Source organism: Vigna unguiculata, chromosome 10 (genome assembly GCF_004118075.2).
Source record: "Vigna unguiculata cultivar IT97K-499-35 chromosome 10, ASM411807v1, whole genome shotgun sequence".
NCBI classification, from domain to species: domain Eukaryota; kingdom Viridiplantae; phylum Streptophyta; class Magnoliopsida; order Fabales; family Fabaceae; genus Vigna; species Vigna unguiculata.
This window is the reverse complement of record NC_040288.1, coordinates 26,463,196-26,484,408: the sequence shown is the minus strand read 5'-3', so window position 1 is coordinate 26,484,408 and position 21,213 is coordinate 26,463,196. Positions and strand designations below refer to the sequence as shown.

Here is a 21,213-nt window from a genome sequence, read left to right as displayed (position 1 = left end):
AAATTTTAGGCTCAGTCTAATTATGAAAGTCTATAAATTGAGGGTCTATGATAGGCTAAAAATAAACTTTAGAGAGGAAGAAACTTGATATCTCTACACTTGAAGGTAGAAGGGTATTTTGAAGGCTAGAGGCATTCAATTTAAACATCAGTCTTATGTTCAGTATGTCTAGGAGTGGCTAACTCCCTCATTCACGGGGGTCCAGTGTAATGTATTCTTAATTATCTATGAATTTTTCATTCAATGTAATCATTTTCCATAATCTCTTATGTTTTTTTCTTGTTTTAACTACATAGTCTATGAATTTTGCACATACAAGAGTTCATACTGATCCAAAAGATAGTTTGGAAACCCGAATTATGATCTTTAATTGCATGTTCTAGATATAGTGCATATGTAGGAGTACCAACTGATTCGAAAGATAGTTTGGGAAACCTGAGTAGAATAAAACAATTATTGATTTCACATTCTAGACATAGTTGTGGTTAGTAGTCATTCTTAAGCATCAGCATATTGGTCATTAATGCAAACATAATAGTAAAAATTGTTAGACATAGAGTTTTTATTATTTTAGTTTAGGCTTGTCTGCGACGAAATTGAGGCTTGTTGCAAACGATGTGAGTGTGAGAGACGAAAATAGGAATATGTTGTGTGATGTCTTTACTTTGAATGAAATCGTGAAACCCAATCTCAGTGAAGTTTTTATCTTATATTTTTCTCAATCAAGCTAATTTTCCATTGTGGCAATTTCTATTTATATTTTACATCTTAATTTTACATTTATTTTTCCTTTAAATCACAAATGTTTTGGTATTCTCACCCTTTATAAGTAACAAATCAATTAATTTAAATGACATTAGCCCCTATGGGATATGATATCTGGATTTGTCCACTATATTACTTGTACGATTTGGTACACTTGTTAAACATGTAATATTAACCAAGTCAAAACTGAAGGTATTGGCTTTTCTGGTTCAACTTATGAGCACAATTGGCGCTGCTGGTTGCTTAGATTCCACTAAGATCATGATGGCAAAGAGTATGACCATCATACACCACTAGAAAGTTGTTGTTTCCAAAAATGATAAAATGATGGCCAAAGTTTATGACATAAAGAAGAAGAACTCGTATTTGGAGAAGAAAGGTTAAATTGGGACAAAAAGAAGGCTAAGTATAACAGTACTAGGTAGCAAAGCATTTAGAAATTGTCTGAGGTTAAGGCAAAAGCAAGAACTTAAAGATGAGGTGGCTCTAGTTTGAAGGTGGACAATGATATAAAAGGAAATTTGAAAGAGGTAAAAGCTCAGAGCAAGGAACTGATGAGGTATATAACCTTAACATCAGTGAGATTGACCTGAAGCCTGAGAAGATCAACCTAGCTTCATTCAGTTTGCAAGGATATGTTGAAGGCTTAGAGAAGACTATGCACCAAGCCGTTTTCTTTGCTCCTTCCACAGATGTAAAAAAAAAAATTATCTTGATAAAGATGTGGTAAACAACAAGTTTGTTGATGATTAACTTGAACTTTTTTTTATGTACTTCATTTAATGTTTAAGTGATTTTGGTCTAAGTTATCATGATCTTCACTTGTGCTAATAGTTTAAATGCTAACATTTAAGTGCTTATTGGATGACTCAAATCTGAGTTATGTTAATATGCCAAATAACTGAAATCAAGCTTTATTATAGTACGCTAAATAGCTTTTTGATTAAATGTGGTAAGTGGTCATTAGATAACTTGGATCCAATCTTTGTAATACGCTAAATAACCTTGTGTTTAACGTGATAACTACTCATCCAATAACTTAGATTTGAGCATGTGTAATACATTAAGTAACTTTGATTTAACACGATAAGTAGTCGTCATTTCGAGTTTGTGCGAAACTAGGTTTCCTTTGCAAAAGACATGTTCTTAACATGAGTATTATAATGTTATGTTGCTCTACTATATGAAACTTATTTTCTACTTTGAGTTTCTTCTTGCACCTCATGTATAAGGTCAAGATTGGCTCGTAAGTTGTCATCATTGTGAGCTTTGCAAAACTTTTGTATTTTTCAAGAGCCTTTTTCGAGTTTTACATGAAACATTGCATCTGATTCATAGGTTAGTCAAAATGGTGCTTCCTTTATTGATGATTGGGGAGTGCAATGGTATCCCCATAGTATAAGTTGGATTTTATTAGTCTAGAGACCCTTAGCTTGACCGAGTTTCTTTATCAACTCATTTAATATGACTTTGTTGGTTACTTCAACCTAATCATTGGTCTATAAATGTTCAACAAAAGAGAGTTAGTGTTTTATTCTAAGTTGAGCCAAGAACTATTTGAAGCCTTTGTCAATTAATTGTCAACTGTTATCGCTAACAACACAATGGGACGAGACATGCCTCCATATTACATTCTTTTCAAAGAACCTTTGCACTTGTTGGTGAGACTCACCAAAGGCTCAACTTCTATCCATTTAAATAATCGATTGCTACTACTATCAATTTTACCTGGCCTATAACGAGTGAATGGTCATGGAATAACAATCGTGTGCAATTGTTTGAGTGTGTCCATTTGCCACGTTGTGAATGGTCGTGGAATAAGAATCATGTGCAATTCCTGTGGTGGAAAAGTGTGAAGAGGACTCGAGCTACAAGACATCACTTGAGCTCTACAACACATTGCTTAAGAAACCAACACATTTCCTAAGTGATGTAAGGTGATCAATGTAATGATTACATTTTGCTTGAACATGGTCTACACATTCATACGTCGCTCGAGTGATATTTCAGAGCAACCCAAACTTAAAGTGCATAATGTTTTTCAACATCAACTAAGGGTCATATGCCTCCTAAATCATTATCAATGCATAATGAGCACCCAAAGATCACAATAACACCACACTTACTTATTTCATTCAACGTGTACATTCTACTTCCACATATTCTATTTATATCATCCTAACCAACAACTCATAATAACAAACATAATATATAAATGTAATATAATTCTCCTAACCTACATTGAAGTGTGTCTTTATCTGTTCATCTTCTAGAAATTGCTTCCAACAATCCAAATAATTTGAAAAAGTCTTAAAAAACTCCACTCTACACTAGTAACATTAATTTTTAACCATCCACTCAAGAGAAGATGAAGAAAAGAAATTTAAACTCGTAGAGTCATCTCTAGGGATGGCAATGGGGCGGGACGGGGATAGGTTTCACTATCTCATACCCATCCCCTTACAAAAATTCATCTCCATCCTCATACCCAAATCCAACGGGTATCAAACTTTTATCTCATCCTCATCCCCATCGGATAACGAGTATATTCTCTTAGACATACTCATGCCCATTTTCTTACTGCTTTAATATTAATTAATTATGTTTTATAAAATAATAAAAAATTACAGTAAAGAAAACATAATATTATCAAATATTCAATAGTAAGTGAAAGATTGTTTCTTCGATATCAAATATTTAGAAAGATATTATAATTGTATACATTTCAAATTAGAATACTAAATAAAATTTCATGAGAACTAAAACATTTATTAAATTTACAAACATTAATGGAGCCTAGTTGATAAAATTTTAAAATATTTTTAAAAAATATAAAAGGAAATCAAATATTCAAATTAAAATATATTTTAAATGTCTGTTTACTTCAATTTTTTTAAATTCTAATGAATTTCTTTTTTATACACTAATAAAGTTGTAATAGATCACTTGATCAAAATCACACAAAGAAAATAAAATTTTAACATAGATCTCATATCTTTTGAATTTCAATATATGTTGGATGGTGAAAAAAAAACCTCATGGCAACTATATTAAATTTTTATATTATAGTAAATAAAATTTATTTATACAATTATAGTGACAAAGTTACAATATGATTGATAATGAGTTAGAAAATAAAAAGTAATTATATAAAATATATCAAAAATAATATTCTACATGATAAAAATAGACAACAAATAGAAATATTAAAAAATTATCAAATGTGTGTTAGAAATAATTTGAGAGACTATTGAATGGAATCACACAAAGGAAAACAAATATATAATTAATGGTATGATAAGATGAAAAATACCTTAGAGATTTAAGAAACTTTTCAAATATTAACGTAGTCAATAGTTGAGAAATAACGAAAATTATTTTAGCGAAACAAAAAAGTTCTTCGAATGAAACAAAAATTAATAATAATAGAGTAAAAAAGATAATATTTTTATATTACCTAGTAAATGAAAAGTTTATGCTATTAAACACTTAAATTGACAATGTTAAACATTCTCATGTTAAAGGAAAATATACAATGAAAAAGAATAGTAATATTCAAATGTGAGGCATAAAAGATATTTGATTGACATACATCATTTGAACATAATTACATAATTGCATAAAATTTATGATAACATGACAAATATATTGGATATGCAATGAATCTTATGACAAATCAAACAATTAGAAGAATAAAAAATAAAAAGTGTGTAGTAATATATATATATATATATATATATATATATATATATATATATATATATATATATATATATATATATATATATAAAGTTACTTAATTAACTGTGAATATTTTAATAATTTAAACGGAGACGGGGATATGACGGAGACAGGTATTATGGCGGGTATGGGGATGGAGACGGGACGGATATGTACATCCTCATACCCAATTGAAAAAGTCGGGAATTTTCCATACCCATACCCAATCAATGTGGGAATTCCTCGTCAAAATGGGGACGATTTCGAGCAATACCCACGGGACAGGTTTATTTGTCATCCCTAGTCGTCTCTACTTGTTGAAACTAAACTATGATTGATCCAAAATAAATCTCCCCTTTACCGATTCGAATTCCAATCTAAAAAAAATTCATAGATAAAAAACTCCTTTAAAATTAAAGAAAATATAAAATATATGCTACAAGAAAATGCCTAAATAGTGTAACCAAATCTAAAAACAAAAAATAATTAGTCACTATAGTGACCAATACCAATTTATAAACTAAAAATTATTAGTATCTAGTATCTAAAATAGTCTCTATTATGAATAAAAAAATATAATTGGGGTGTGAATTAGTCATTAAATTAATCTATAACATTAACTACCAAGGTTTTTTTTTCTAGATTAATCTTTAATAAATTGATCTCTAATTAATTAGTGACCAATTTAATTTAGATATTGATTCTTTAGTAACCAATTTAGACATTAATTTCTTTTGTAGCCAAAATCTTATTAGGTATGGTTAAAGACAAATTTAGTGATCACTTCACAAATCAATTATAATTTTTTATTCATAATAAAAAATATTTTAGATACCAATAATCTTTAGTTTGTAAATTAGTATTTAAATTAGTTACTATAATGTCTAATTATATTTTGTCTCTAAAATTGGTTGTTATTTAAACTTTTTTTTTTATAAAAAAAAATCTAAACTAGTCGTAAAAGTATAATATTGAAATATTATAGATGTTACAATTTAAAAATACTTCAAATTTATAAATAATTAGTTAAACGTTATAAGTTTTAGGAGCAATCTAAAATAACTACTTTGGTTTGGAAAAAATAATTTGTTAATTCATAAATGCAATTATATTTTATAATTTTTAAATATTTTTAGATGAATAATATCTATTTTAAAATTTTTAGAAAGATTATAAATATCACTAAAATTGTAGTACGTGTTCCTTAAACTGATTATGTAACTTTTACTCGGTATAAACAATTAACCATCGTTACATGGAAAATAAACAATAAAGTTTGCATAAACCAAAATAAAAATTCCATAATTCTACCGACTCTACAAATATATTTAAATATAAATAATGACACTAGAAAAAAAAAAAAACAATCGCATAGCCAAATAGTGCTAGAAATCTCACATAACATGCATGATATCGTTAAAATAAATAATGGTATAATAAATTAAAATGATAGTGCTATGCTAATATAAGAAGAATAAGGGCGTGGTGCAAAATAGTCTTCTAGAACTCTCAGATAATTGTGATTATTTGATGCACTTATGTAAATTAAACCATGACTATGACTTCCCTTGAAAACAAAAATGTCTCATTCTTTCTAGAACGTGTGTGACTTGAACTTCAATTTTCCCTTCACGTATACTTATCTAGTAGCTTAGCAACTTTCCTTTTCTAATTAAGGAAATGAATTAATGAACATAAAAACAAGATAATTGTTTTCAATGATGGTGATACCTTTCAATCACTTACCAATTGCTTAGCAATTAGCATTGTAAATTGTCTTCTACATAAGGAAAGGAATGAATATTTTATCTCAATGATTGTGATATGTATAAGTCTCTATTGTTTATAATATAACTATAATTTCAGATATTCAAATGTCAAAATTACTGCGGATCAATAACATTTTTGTGATGATACATAAACACTCCACTTTTTATTTAACATTTATTTTATATTAACAAAATAATATGTAATTTTAAAATATAAAATAATTTAAGATAAATCAATTAGAAAAGTATAGAAGTATACTTGTTATTATATACAACACTATTAAAAAAACTCATATATCCTGTCAATTTTGTTTTAAACTTTTTTCGTAGGAAATACTTATAAATTTTGTTATGAAAAAATTTGCAGGAAATTGTTGTCAATTCTTTTTTTTGCAAAATATTTTGTATAAAAAAAATTTATAATAAATTTTGTTAGAAATACTTACGAATTTTTTAATTTTGCAAAAAAAATATTTTTTTTCCAAATTTTTTTAATAAATTTGTAAGAAAAATCTCATGTAATATTAAAATTTTTAATAATGCAAGTGTAAAATTTGAGAGAAGTAAATGAACATTTTTTTAACATATAGGTAATGTTGCTCCAATACCTAACCAAAAGGCAACTAGAGTACCAATCAGAAAGATGGTAATTGCTACTCGACGGCGAAATGAATTTTGGAATTTATTAACATTCTCTAAAAAGGGTACTGTTAATAATCTCGTAGGTACTGAAATGATTAAAAGAACAACCAATAACTTATTGGGAACTGTACGAAGTATTTGAAATACGAAAAAAAAATACCATTCAGGTAGTATTTTCAAAGGAGTTGCAAAAGGATCTGCGGGTTCCCCAATCATAGATGGTTCTAGAACCGCTAAGACCTACATGCAACTTTTGATGCATATAGTTCATCAAAAATTATATAAGCAAAAAAGAATCAATGTGTCAATTTTAATCTTTATCTTTTTCTAATGGATTTCTTCGAACTAAAAAAGAAGAAGAATATACTTAATTTAGTAAATTATCTTCTCATTGATGTATTGCTTTCATCAAAATCAAAGCCGAATCACAATGTAATTTTCTTGTTTTTGAATGAACTTTTTTCAATTCTTTTAGGTTTTTTTTTCTGCTCGAGTTAAAGATCTGCCCGATTCGGTATTTTTTTTCTTCTTCTAGATATTAATGTAATTGTACGAATTATTCTCAGTTAAAAATAATAATTGACATGTAGAACTTTAGTAACGTGTGTCTGGTGGTGAATATCTTATTTTGAAAGAATTTAGTTAGCTAATTTACCGATAAAGTAATATAGATGACCCGATAATTATATATTATTAGTGTCACAATAGAAAAAATATATAATTATTTTGAAATTTGATGAAAATGTATTTTATTATATTAAAAATGACTTTTATTTTTATCTCTTGAATAATATGATATTTTTGAATGTATTAAAATAATAAATTTTAATAATAAGTAATATTATGACTCATGCGTAATTTATATTATATTTTATTTAAATAATTACATTATTTTTTATTCATGATCAAAATTGCATCCAAGTATATTACCTCTACTTGTAATATTAAACAAATGTTACAGAATTATTATTCCCACAGTTAAAATAATTGATTACACATCGAAACTCTTATCACATTGTACTAATTGCGAGGGTCTGTAAAATCTTCAATACAGGTCAACATTTAATACTACATTGGTAAGTATTTAATATTTTCACATATAACATGTGTGTAATGTGATAGTTGTGAACCAATTATCTCACACGAAATTTGATCATGTTAAATATCTTGCATTATACCTTATTGAAGTGGTCTTATTGACTACAAGTGGGCTACATATTGAAACCCTTACCATAGAGCACTAATTGTAAGGGTGTGCAAAATTTTAGCGCAGATCAACACTTAATACTATGTTGGTAAGCCTTAAATATTTTCACAATTAACATGTTTGTAATGTGGCAGTTGTGGATAGGATGATAAAAATACTTGTGTCCATGGGTATCTGCGATTAAAATTCGCGGCGGATAGTTGGTATCCGCAAGTATTTATTAGCCTCGTGTGGTAGGTAACAAACATTTTAATACCCGTTTATAAATGGATTGGATGTGGGTGTCATACTATCTGTACTTGCGAGTATCCGTTACCCGCAAAAAATTAAAATTAAAATTAACATTAATTTATATTTTATTAAGTTAAATTTAATTAAAATTAAAATTTAATTTATATTTTATTATATTAAATTTAATTAAAATTAAAATTTTATTTGATATTTTATTTGTAATTTTATTTAAAGTTTATTTTAAAAATTTATATATTTTTTAAGGGTTAAATATGTTTTTGGTCCCTCAAGTTTAAGTGAATTTTGGAATTAGTCCATCTTCGAAACTTGATACAAATTTAGTCTTTTATCTTTAGAAATGTGTGAATTTAGTCTTTATTACCAGATTTTATTAAGTTTATCTGACGTTTCAAGCGCATTTCATGATAATATTTGAATTGTTTACACCGTTTGACACATTTTTGCTTCAATATTAACTTAAATATTATCATAAAATGCATTTAAAATGTGAAATAAACTTAACAAAATTTGGTAAAAATGACTAAATCCACACATTTCTAAAGATGAAGGACTAAATTGGTATCAAGTTTCGAAGAGAGACTAATTCCAAAATTCACTGAAACTTGAGGGACCAAAAACATATTTAACCCATTTTTTAAATATTCACGGGTATCCACGGGTACCCACAATAAAATATCAGCAAGTATTTTTTAAATGAGTAATCATGCGAGTAGTAAGACAAGACGAAGATGGATTTTTGTTGTTGTTGCGGGTAGGTACTATCCGTGTACCCAAACAATTCTATTTTTTATTTTTTTTCTATATTTATTATTTTTCCTTTATTTATTCTCACCCAGATAATATGTAGGCTTCACTAAGAGAATGATGATATCATTTTAAATGTAATAGAAAGTACCTATTTAAATTAGTCTAAATTCCCCAATATATAACAATATAAAAATCATCCTTCATCATTTTCTACATATTTCCTCACTATGTCAAAATGATGAAATTATATATTTAATTTCACTCATGCTTATCTTTTATTTTATTTTTATTTGTCACTTGTCTTTTTGAATGAGAATATGACTTTAGTTCAAAGGTATAAAATATAATTTAAAATGTGTATATTAAAAAGTCTTATCTGTTTAAAAGAAATTGAGATTAAAAATTATTTAGATTCATCTTTTTCTTTAAACTTATGAAAAAAAATTTAAAAATAAAATCACGATAGAGATATATAACTTAAAAACAAACAATAACTAAATATTATAATTGATTTAATAATATTATTTTAAGATTAAACGATCAAATCATATATTTTATCTTATGAAATAATTTTAATCAAAATAAGAATAATTTCCATTATTTATACTAGATAATTCTATTAAGTCGAATAGAATACTATCCATATTAAAAGGTTAGATAGTATATTATCATGCTATTATATAATTTAAAAATTATATAAAATTAAAAAAAATTCCTCAATTTTTACTTCTTTTAATATATATAGTTTTTCACTCTTTATCTTTTACTTATTATCTTCATTGAGTCTTGCAACATTCTCTAATCAAGCAAACAAATCAAAATCCAAATTAGGAGGCTCCATATTTATTTTTGACATCCTTTTCTGTCAATGACTTCTGCAAGTAAAAAACAAATTCAAAAATAAATTCCACCGTAGGCATGACTAAAAATTTTCATATTATATGAGATTTTTCTTGTAAATTTGTTAAAAAAATTTTATGAAAAAAGATTTTTTTCTTATATTTTTCTAAAAATCTTTATTGGTAGGTAATTCTTTCGTGAGTAATTATTTTCTACAAAATTATAAAATTTGTAAGTATTTCATACAAAATTTGTTGTGAAAAGTATTTTACACAAAATATTTTGCAAAAAAAATGACAACAATTTCCTGCATTTTTTTATAACAAAATTTATAAGTATTTCTTAAAAAAAATTAAAACAAAATCTGTAGAAAATATGATTTTTTTAATAACGAGAGAGTTAAGTGGGAAGTCAAAAATTGGTAGTTAAAGAATAATTTTCAAAAGGTAAACATTAAAACTCTTATAATCTAAACATTATGGTCTCATCATAATATGGTTAGTATTAAAAGGTGGTTAAACTAAATTGAATAATAAACTAATAGTTTGAAAATGGTCAACTAACTTAAAAAGGATTATATTTGTAATTACCACGGCATAAATATAGTTATATTTGCATTATAATTCATTTGACTAATTAGTTGAACATGACTTAACTTTTTTTTTTATTACGAGAAAAATAATTTCTGAACATCAAATCAAGGAAGGTTTTAACAGTTGAGTTAAATTCTTAGTTTGGGTTGATTTTGATAGATAAATACTGCCAGTAGTACACATAATATTACCCCAAATGTCATCTTACTACAATATTTCAAACTATACAAATGAATGAAATAGAGATAAAATATCATCAAAATATTATAAATAAGACAACATATATTAAAAAAATAATACTTGGGTTGAAATGGGAAACAGTGGACCAAAGCAGCTCTTATTATATACATCAAAATGAAGTAAGGCAAAAGGAAAGATTTATTAAGTGTTTGACAAAATTGGATGAAAAGAAATATGGTAGGGTAGCATGTATCCGTAGTACTACTCACTAGGTACACATTGTTGACCACAGACCATTGTTTCATTCACTCTCAATTTCTCAATAGTAGTTTATTCAAATAGATTTTGAATGTAACTAGAAAGAGAAGAAAATATAGATAATTATGTTATTATTAGAAGTTAAAAAACCATGTATTTCAGAGTCAAAATTTAGAAATTCCTCACCTTCCATCACTTTCATTTCTTCAAATAGGTCTTTTCTTATCCCTCATTCACTTAATCATTGCATTACTATATTCATACCTTCCTTAAAACCTAAATGGATATTTACATGGTAATTAATTCAGAAATGAAATTTGATGATTTTCAACTTTTTATATACTAGTTTTATTCCTCAATTACTTTACAATATACTCCTCAAAATTATTCCCTTTCATTTTTTAAAATTTACTCTTTCACCTGTACATTTAAACAAGCTACTTTTATTATATATATATATATATATATATATATTATTTAAAATAAATAAAAGTGTTATTGGTAGTCTTTGAAAGGTACTAATATAATTAAATTAAATTAAAATATTCCAAACTCAAATATGTGCAAATAATATTATATTTAAAATATTATTTATTTTAAAATCTGAAATTCTTGTCAACAGAGAAATATAAGAAGATTTTAATAATATATTTTGCGGCACAAACTTTAATAAATAGCAAAAAATATATTATTACAACTTGCTAAAACGATATTTAGTGAGAAACTCTTCCAGAAGATGATATCGAGTGATGACTTGCTTGGCTTCTTGTTTAGCCTAATTAGAATCTTTCAAACAAATGTTTTGTGGCTGGATTTATTTTGTACGAAAATTTGAATTTATAATTTCTTTTCTTACAATTTTATTATCAAGTCAATTTCAAAATATATTAAAAATAAAAAATTATTTATAAAAATAAAATAAATAGATATTGATAAAAATAAGTTTAGTGGTGATTCGTGATTAAACTCCACCCAAACATCCAAAGTGTGATGTGATGATGATATAGTTTATTTTTTGGAAGGAAGAAGACTTTGGAAACGACCTAACTCTACTACTAATGTACGGTTCTGGAAAATAAATATTTAATGCAACAGTTAATAAATAAAAATGGTTAAAATAATATAAAGTGGTTTTCAATGACATGTAGGAACCGTGTACGAGCCACAACCTTCTCCTCCGTGACCTAAATTTTTGCCTCAATATTCAAAATTCCAATCGATCCATGTTGTAAAACTTTGACGCACTCTTTCTCTCTCTCAATCATTTCAAAACCTAACTTTTTTTTTTCTCTCTCTAACCGTTCTTATCTGAGTCAGGCAGGTACTATGCAAGGTCATCTATAAGTACGGCAATTTTCCTCTCTCTTCCCATTGCCTTTTCAATTTTTTACTCTTTCAAAATTAATTATCAACTTTTAAATTTTGTTTTGGAAAATAATAAAAGAAAAAAAAATGAAAAAGTGCCTGTGGCTTTTGTGAAATGGCTTCTTTCGTACTGGCCGCACTTGAATCTGTCCTTCCTCATATAGTCCTCCACCATATGTCATCTGCATTAGATGGAGAAAAAGACTGCTAAATTACCATAAGGCCCTCATTCTTTTCCCTTATTAATTCCGTCCTTACCTGTCCTTCTCCGTACGCGCCCCTCTGTCCCTCTGCTATGACCAAAATACCCCCACTTTTTTGTCTAATCACTGTTATGCCAAATGCGAATGTTTGATTAATTAATTCTTCATTTCGTAACTAAAAATATAATAATTTAAAGTGTTTTATATATTTTCATTAATAAGTTATACGATTTTAATTACTTTTTAGAAAATTTAATATTTTAATATGTATATAAAATATTGTTGTATTTCAGTTGTATGAATGTTCCTGCTCTGCCACTGACCTAACTTGTGTAATTATGAAGAGAATGAGGGGTATTTATGTCTTTTCAGAAAAGGATGCAAGCAATGAAAAGAGAACAGCAGTGGCATTTTGGTCCTAGTGGACTTTCCTCGTCTTCCTTACTCGTTCAATAAAATCTCGCATTAACAGTTATTCTCCAAACCAAACTTTACAAAGCAAAAGGAAAACCCTTTTTCTTCATCTCTTCTTCTCTTCTTCTCACTCACCATTAACGTCCAAAACGAGACGTTACGAAAGAGGACGAAACGCACCGCAACGACGATGAAGAGGCAAAAGCGCTGGGACTCGCAAAACGACAACAACCCGTTCCAGGTGCTGACGGAGGAGCTCATTTTTCTCATTCTCGACTTCCTCGAAACGGCGCCGTTGGACAAGAAGTCCTTTGCGTTGACGTGCAAGGCGTTCTACGCTGCGGAGGCCAGGCACCGCCGCGCGCTGCGGCCGCTGCGGACGGAGCACCTTCCGGCACTCGCTGCCCGCTACCCGAGCGTCACGGACCTGGATCTCTCGCTCTGCCCGCGCGTGGGCGACGGGGTGCTCGCGCTCGTGGCTGGCGCGTACGGGGAGACGCTGCGGCGGCTGGACCTGTCGCGGTCGCGGTGGTTCACGGGGAGCGGGTTGTTGAACGTGGGCGCGCGGTGCGGGAATTTGGTGGAGCTGGACCTGTCGAACGCGACGGAGTTGAGGGATGCTGGGGTCGCGGCGGTGGCGCGTGCGAAGAACTTGCGGAAGTTGTGGCTGGCTAGGTGCAAACTGGTGACAGATATGGGGATTGGGTGTATTGCGGTGGGGTGTAGGAAATTGAGGTTGATTTGCTTGAAGTGGTGTGTGGGGATTGGGGATTTGGGTGTGGATTTGGTTGCGATTAAGTGCAAGGAGCTCACATCATTGGATCTCTCATACTTACCTGTAAATTTCTCTCTCTTTCTCTGTGGTATTCATTCATTGAATCTGGCTATGGATTATGGGGGTTAGTTAGCGATGTTTTCTGTGTCTGGTTTAATCGATTGGATTGGGTAATATTTGGTAATTAATTTTAATTTTAGCTAAGGACAAGGTTTAGATGCTCAATTGATTCTGATATCTGCACAATCTTTATGTTTTAGTCCCAATACATTGTGCCTAAAAACTACTTTTCACATTCCAGATAGATTGTGTAGATATAACAAAATAGATGTGTACTTAAACCTAGTTATAATTATAGTTAATGACTTTTTTTTTCATTAGCTTTATGAGGCAGATTTTGGAAAAAAGAAAGGAATAGATTTATGTATTTTCATTTAAGCGCTCTGAGACACCTATGTTATTGATGATTTTCCGGGGTTAGTATTACGGTAAATGTTATGTATTCTTATATTTATTTATGTATATTTCCAAAATTAAGAAATGAATTTAATTTTCTCATTTATTAATGATTTTATCCTAGATTTAACTTTTTCAGTAATTATTATTAAAAATTTTATTGTTGTTGTGAATGATGTCTGTTTTCATTTTATTTTCATTAATTGGTTGTTTTAGAGTTTTATAGATATAAATTGTTCTATATGTTTCGACGAGGAAGAATTTGGTTGTTGTTGAGAGGGGAGATGGTTTTAATGCTGAAGGTAACAAAAGGTGTTGCACCAGATCGTGTGAGCCGAAAGTGTAAAGTCGAGTAAATGATAAGAAAATATGATTTTTGGTGGTTCAGTTAATTTTTCCTTTTCGAAGTGGTATTCATGTGTCTAAATTCCTTGGCTCTTTTGTTAAGCAGTGATGGTTTAATGTCATCTTTGGTTACAGCGTTTCTACTGCTGTTTTGAAGTTCTGTTGATTTAGTGGTTCTGAATGTGCTGTTTCTTGAATGAGTTGTGCATTTGAAATGATCTGGTTAGTATAACTAGTATTATTGGTTTCTTGTGTTGTGTAGATCACGGAGAAATGTCTTCCGTCAATCTTCAAATTGCAACTTCTGGAAGATTTGGTGCTTGAAGGATGCTTTGGCATTGACGATGACAGCCTCGATGTTGATCTCTTAAAACAAGGGTGCAAGTCATTGAAGGTATAAAGGAGATGACTAACTTACTTTTTCATTGTTTATGTATTTAATGGCGAAGATAACTTCAGCATAAACTGAACGGCGTACAGTTTTTTCTTAGTTAATTTTCTTCCTTTTAGTAATAGGTTGAATGTGAACATAGATAGAAGACATTGAATGTTCAATGTGTCATTTGCAGTTAGTCAAAGCTATTTAATTTCGCAAATCAATATCTTGTTTATTTTCCTTCTCTTCAGAGCGTACTTGTTTTCCTGATCTAGTTATTTAACAAATTCTCTTTTGCAGAAACTTGATATCTCAGGTTGTCAAAACATAAGTCACACTGGGCTATCGAAGCTGACTAGCATTTCTGGAGGTTTAGAGAAACTCATTTTAGCAGATGGTTCTCCTGTAATTCCCTTCCCCTTCTCTCTTGTTTGTGTATATTTTTGTATCTTTGTTTAACTTGGTGGATGAAGATTTCAGTTGTAACTAATATTTGACATTTGATTGTCCAGATCACCCTTGGTCTTGTTGATGGTTTAAATAAACTTCCCATGTTGCAATCAATTATACTAGATGGATGCCCGGTTACTTCTGAAGGATTAAGGGCCATTGGAAGTTTGTGCATTTCACTTAGGGAGCTAAGTCTAAGCAAATGTTTGGGAGTTACAGATGAAGCTCTTTCGTTCCTTGTGTCAAAACACAAAGATTTAAGGAAGCTTGACATTACATGCTGTCGCAAGATTACTGATGGTTCCATTGCCAGCATTGCAAATTCATGCACGGGTCTCACTTCTTTGAAAATGGAGTCATGTACTCTAGTTCCACAGGAAGCATTTGTCTTGATTGGACAGAAATGCCATTATCTTGAGGAGCTTGACCTAACAGATAATGAAATTGACGATGAAGGTTTGAATCTGCTCCTCTTCTTTGAAAATATTTACTATCATATCAGCTGCTATACTTACGTTGTCTCTCTGCAGGTCTTATGTCCATATCTTCTTGTTCTAGGCTATCCAGCTTGAAAATAGGAATCTGCCTGAACATAACTGATCGAGGACTTACCTATGTTGGCATGTTTTGCTCAAAATTAGAGGAGCTGGATCTGTACAGGTTTGTGATTCAAATTCGTGAGCATTTAATTTTCTTCTCATAAGATGAATTGTCTATGGATTGTTTTAATTTAGCATATATTATTATGATTATTGAATCGGGTTGAGTTGTCAAGTTTAAAATAAAATTTTGGGACATATAATTCGCCTAGTCTTGTATAAAATTGAAATATTAAATAAATGTGGAAGCATACAAGAAGAGCTTTTTTGTTCGTTCTCAGTTCTTTTTTTTAATTTTTTCTCCAGATCTACAGGAGTAACTGATGTAGGCATTTCCGCGATTGCTGGCGGTTGCCCTGACCTTGAGATATTAAACACATCTTATTGTACTAGCATCACGGATAAGGCTCTAATCTCCTTATCAAAATGTTCAAAATTGAAAGCACTTGAAATTCGTGGGTGTATTCTTGTTACATCCTTAGGACTGGCAGCTATTGCGATGAATTGCAGACAACTTACCCGTCTAGACATAAAAAAGTGTTACGACATTGATGATAGTGGGATGATTCCCCTTGCTCATTTCTCCAAAACTCTGAGACAGGTCGGTCTTTTCTTTTTCTCACATTTCTGATAAACATAAGAGATGCTAGGAATGTTAGCTAAGATTCTGATGTTGTTATATCCTCCTCGCATTATTTGCAGATAAATCTGTCGTATAGCTCAGTTACAGATGTGGGTCTTCTGTCACTTGCTAGTATCAGTTGCCTTCAAAGCTTTACCATGCTTCACCTGCAAGGATTGGTTCCAGGAGGACTGGCTGCAGCTTTGTTAGCATGTGGAGGCCTAACAAAAGTGAAGCTTCATCTTTCTCTGAGATCTCTCTTACCTGAGCTACTTATCAGACATGTAGAAGCACGTGGCTGTGTGTTTGAATGGAGAGATAAAGAATTTCAGGTATATTTCTGTCTCGATCTTGTCTTAAGATTTAGCAAAATACTGTATCCTGGCCCTCTCTATACGATTCTGCCAATGAGGACCAGGAAAAGTCTCATTTTAAAGGATCAAGTAGTTGACTTAATTTGGCCAGGTTGACTTGAAGTCAATAGTTTCTAATGGATAATGATTATCATACTTACAAAAGGAGATGGGGTTACGGATCAGTTAAATGGGGTATACTGTTCTTTGGTGATGAATATTTTTTTATTTGATGGCTGAAGTTGTTTGTGTTTCATGAACAGGCTGAATTGGACCCGAAGTGTTGGAAACTACAGTTAGAAGATGTGATGCAATAGATTGTCTCAGGTTGTTTGAAGTTTTGATAAAAGCGACTTGCGCATGGCACGCGAAATACAAGTTGTAGAATAATTACGCGTGTCTCGGACAATCGATTGGAATCCATCCACTTCTATCTACTCTATCTACCCCACCTACACTACTAGCACTGAAGAAAGTAGTATGAAAAACGTTAGAAATATTCTGTTAAGTCCATTGGAGGTTACACAGGCTTTGCAAAGGAGGAGCCGGTTGGCCTTCTGTCAGATTAGATAGTTTTTGATTCCGTCACAACTCAAATAATTAAGCTGTCCTTGGAAGAAAGTTGAACAAGGGTATTTGCTTGTGTGAGAAGTGGGGAATCAAGCGTATAAGAATGAAGAAATTTTGTTCTTTTTCTTTTCTTTTTTGGCTGCAAAAGGCAGAACAAGTGTATAAAATCTATCTAACGTCTCATTGTTTGATTATTTAATTTGGGGAGGAGTACACTAGACAATTTTCAAAGAATGGAATAGAACGGGCTGTTGATGTATAAATACAGTGACTTTGTTCAATGCTATTTTACTTGTGACTGAGAAAAACAAGGTTATTTTACTTGTGGAACTTGGTAACTTCAATATGTATACATATACATTCTACTAAGTCTAATTAGGCCTTGTTGACATTTTGGTGGACTAAATTACCTGGATCAAAAAGTATTTGATGCGATTACCATTTTTTTAGGTCTTTGATGCGATTGGGTTCCCAAATTCCCATACAGTATGTTTGCTTCTATTGATGTACTCCTTGTAAAGAAAGAGAGGCGGATATAATTAGGGTGTTTGAAGTGAGGTGATTTGGAGCTAAGGAAAGGAGGGAAGATTCGGTTTCTTGCCCTCCATCCATGAAGAGAAATGAGCTGATAGAGATACAATTATACATTTGTTCCCGAATTAGATATTAAAAATCTAGCGCCATAATGACAATGTGAGAGTGCTATTTGACACCGAAAATTTGTTGGGTGAGCATAATAATTCATCTAAAATATACTAGCATTTATTTTACCCAAATACCCAACCAGAATTCATCTAAAATATATGATAACAAACTACTATTGATTTTATGTAAATACCTCTATATGATGTGTCCCTTTTAAAGGTTTATCTATAAAATCATTTATTTTCTAAACTTCTTTTCCATGTCCGTTATTTATGATTATGATTTTATACTTTTGTCCATTGTTTTCTTTTATGAATGTTCGGTTGTTCTTTGGGTTAAATGTCATTTTGCTTTTTTCCCTTCTCACTATGATTGAACTTTGCTTTCAAATGTCTTTTATTTGCAGAAAAGTATTTTGTAAATTATCTTCAACAATTGTATGTCAAACCTCAGAATTTTTTTCCATCTAGCATGGTTTTCGTGAAAAATTACAGGCATAGTACACTCTACACAAAATTAAATTTTGGATTCATGCTGGGAATTCGATCCCCAAGACTCGAATTCTGTGCAGTAGTGGCTATTTTTTTTATTTTCCAGTCTGAATTCGATTTTTAGGAACCGAATTCTATATTAAGTTTTTTTTTTTCATTTTTTAGAAAATGGTCGGAAAAAATGTTAATTTTAAAAAAAAAAGATTTAGTATTATGTATTAAGTTATTTTAGATGTTATTTGAAAAAGTATAAAAGTAAATCTTTTCCTTTGAATTTGTTGAGTTAAGAAAAAATTTAAAAAATAAATTTAGTATTGTGTATTAAGTTATTTTAGGTGTTATTTGAAAAAATAAAAAAATTTAATTTAATTTAATTTTTTGGAATGTCAATTACACAAATTCAAAAGGTAAATCACATTTTTTTTTTGTTGAATGCCAAATTGACGTTAAAAAAAAGATTTACTTTTATATTTTTTTGAAATAACACCTAAAATAACTTAATACATAATACTAAATCTATTTTCTTAAAAAAAATTAACATCTTTTTTAACCATTTTTTAGAAGAAAAAAAATACTGCACATAATTCGGTCCCTGGGACTGAATTTCCAAAACCGTGTTATCTATGTAAATTTTGTATACAATGTGCTATGCCTGTAATTTTTCATGGAAACCGTACTAGATGGAAAAAAAAATCCCTCAAAAGAAGTAATCTCTCTTTCTTTGGCCGTCTAAAACTCTAAATAGCATAAATTTGTTGTTCTTCTAGGTTACTAATTTCTTTAACTTTGATCAGGTAAGATTTCTGTGTTGGTTTATGTTTATTTGTTTTTATTTTTAAAGATATCTCCAAGATAGCCCCATTTTACAACTCGCATAGTTCTTTTGTTTATATGTTTTTATTTAATAAAAAAATCGTTAGATGGTTGATATGTATGTAACTTTGGTTATTTTTGTATCATTAAGTTTGTTTTGTTGAGAAATTTTTGTTTATCATTATTTTTTGTTTCCGTGCGAGGTTTTGTAAGGTAAGATTTATTGTTATGTTCTATTAATTTTCTTAGTCGTTGGTTTATTATTTTTCTTCAAGTGATGTTTACGAAATTTTTTTATTGTAAACCTGAATTAGAAAGTAATATCCAATGTAACTTCAATATGACTTTAAATTATAATTGAAGAAGGACCACTTCTCCCCTAAAAGGTATTTGGATCAAAAACTATAAACTCTTTGAAAGTAGGAGTCTCAATGTGGACTTGTTCCGAAGGACCGACCAGTAGGTCAACCGAAAAAACATGGGATAAGTTGAGATATTGAGTTTGCTGGCTTGTAAAAGTTTGACCCACATAACTTACCCCATGCGGGCTAAGGGCGGGGTGAGGCACGCTAGCCCACAACCGACAAAAGGAAAAAACTTGCACTTGTGTGTATTGGTTACTTTCCTTCTAAACTTCTACATAGATGTTTCAAATTCTTGTATGAGTGGAAAAAACAAATGTTATGTATTTCTGAATGTGCTAAAATTTAAAAAATTCATCTTGCATGTCAAAGTACAAATATGGATATAATGAAAATGTTGAATTATTTATTTATCATTCAACTTCCCAAAGTTTTTGTTTACTTTTGTGAACTTGTTAAAATTTTTCAATAATTTAAAAAAAAAATGGGCCGTCCAGATGACCTACGGGCCTATGAGGGGCGAACCAGACTTTTGAGCCTACATTTTTAATGCAGTGCAGGCCAACCTGACCTCCATTTTTCAAACTTAGTGCAAAACAAGCTTAAACAGATCGAACCAGTCCATATTACCATCCTTATTTGAAAGACGTCCCAAAATACAAACAATTACCTTATTAAAGGATCACATCAACCAATATGTTTATAGTAAAATGGATAAGGGAGTTAGAGAATCTCTCAACTCTTTACTTTCCCACTACAACAAAAGATACCTACATAATTTGACTAATTAACTTTTAATGCAAATCTTTATTATAGTTTGTAAAGGTATCAAGAAAATCTAAATTGTCAAAATCCAATTTGTAATCTAAATCTATATTATTTGAAGTTTATCTAAATGGATTCAAGTTGACTTAATTGAAATTGAGTTGAATCAACTAACGAAAGCAGACCAAGTTAACGGTAATGAACATCAGCTGAGTCCTTTTGTTATAGTGTTTGTTTTATTGAAATGGGTGTATGGTTACATATACATATAGACAAAAATTACCTGAATATTTAAAATATTAGGTCCTACCGGGAGTCGAACCCAGGTCGCTGGATTCAAAGTCCAGAGTGCTAACCACTACACCATAGAACCAAGTACGGACCCATAATTTTACCAATGTTTTAAATTTTATAAATTTTATAAATCTTATTCATTTTGCATTAGAAAAGGATGAAGAATTCTGTTACATGTTTAAATGTAGAAAAGAGGGTGATATTAAAGATAAAAAGTTCGTGTGAAAATATTATATGGGTTTGTTACACAACCACTTCCATTTTTTTTAAGTATAACCCTTTTTATGTTTGCATAATTAGATTTGTTACTAGGGTGATGTGATGTATGAGTATGTAAAGTTT

General features: G+C 30.1%; 1 protein-coding gene and 1 non-coding gene across 2 annotated transcripts; one reads left to right on the top strand and one right to left on the bottom strand.

Moving 5' to 3' along the window:
* Positions 1 to 12,960: 12,960 nt before the first annotated feature.
* LOC114166720 (F-box/LRR-repeat protein 3) lies at positions 12,961 to 17,831 on the top strand. Its single transcript, XM_028051500.1, has 8 exons — positions 12,961 to 13,793; positions 14,794 to 14,925; positions 15,208 to 15,312; positions 15,420 to 15,813; positions 15,888 to 16,017; positions 16,263 to 16,557; positions 16,659 to 16,910; positions 17,195 to 17,831. Exons 1-8 carry the CDS (start codon positions 13,146 to 13,148, stop codon positions 17,246 to 17,248), a joined length of 2,010 nt encoding a protein of 669 aa, XP_027907301.1. The 5' UTR covers positions 12,961 to 13,145; the 3' UTR covers positions 17,249 to 17,831.
* Positions 17,832 to 20,878: 3,047 nt separating this feature from the next.
* On the bottom strand, positions 20,879 to 20,950 carry TRNAQ-UUG. Its single transcript has one exon. It is a non-coding gene; the product is annotated as a tRNA-Gln (tRNA).
* Between the last annotated feature and the right edge of the window lie 263 nt (positions 20,951 to 21,213).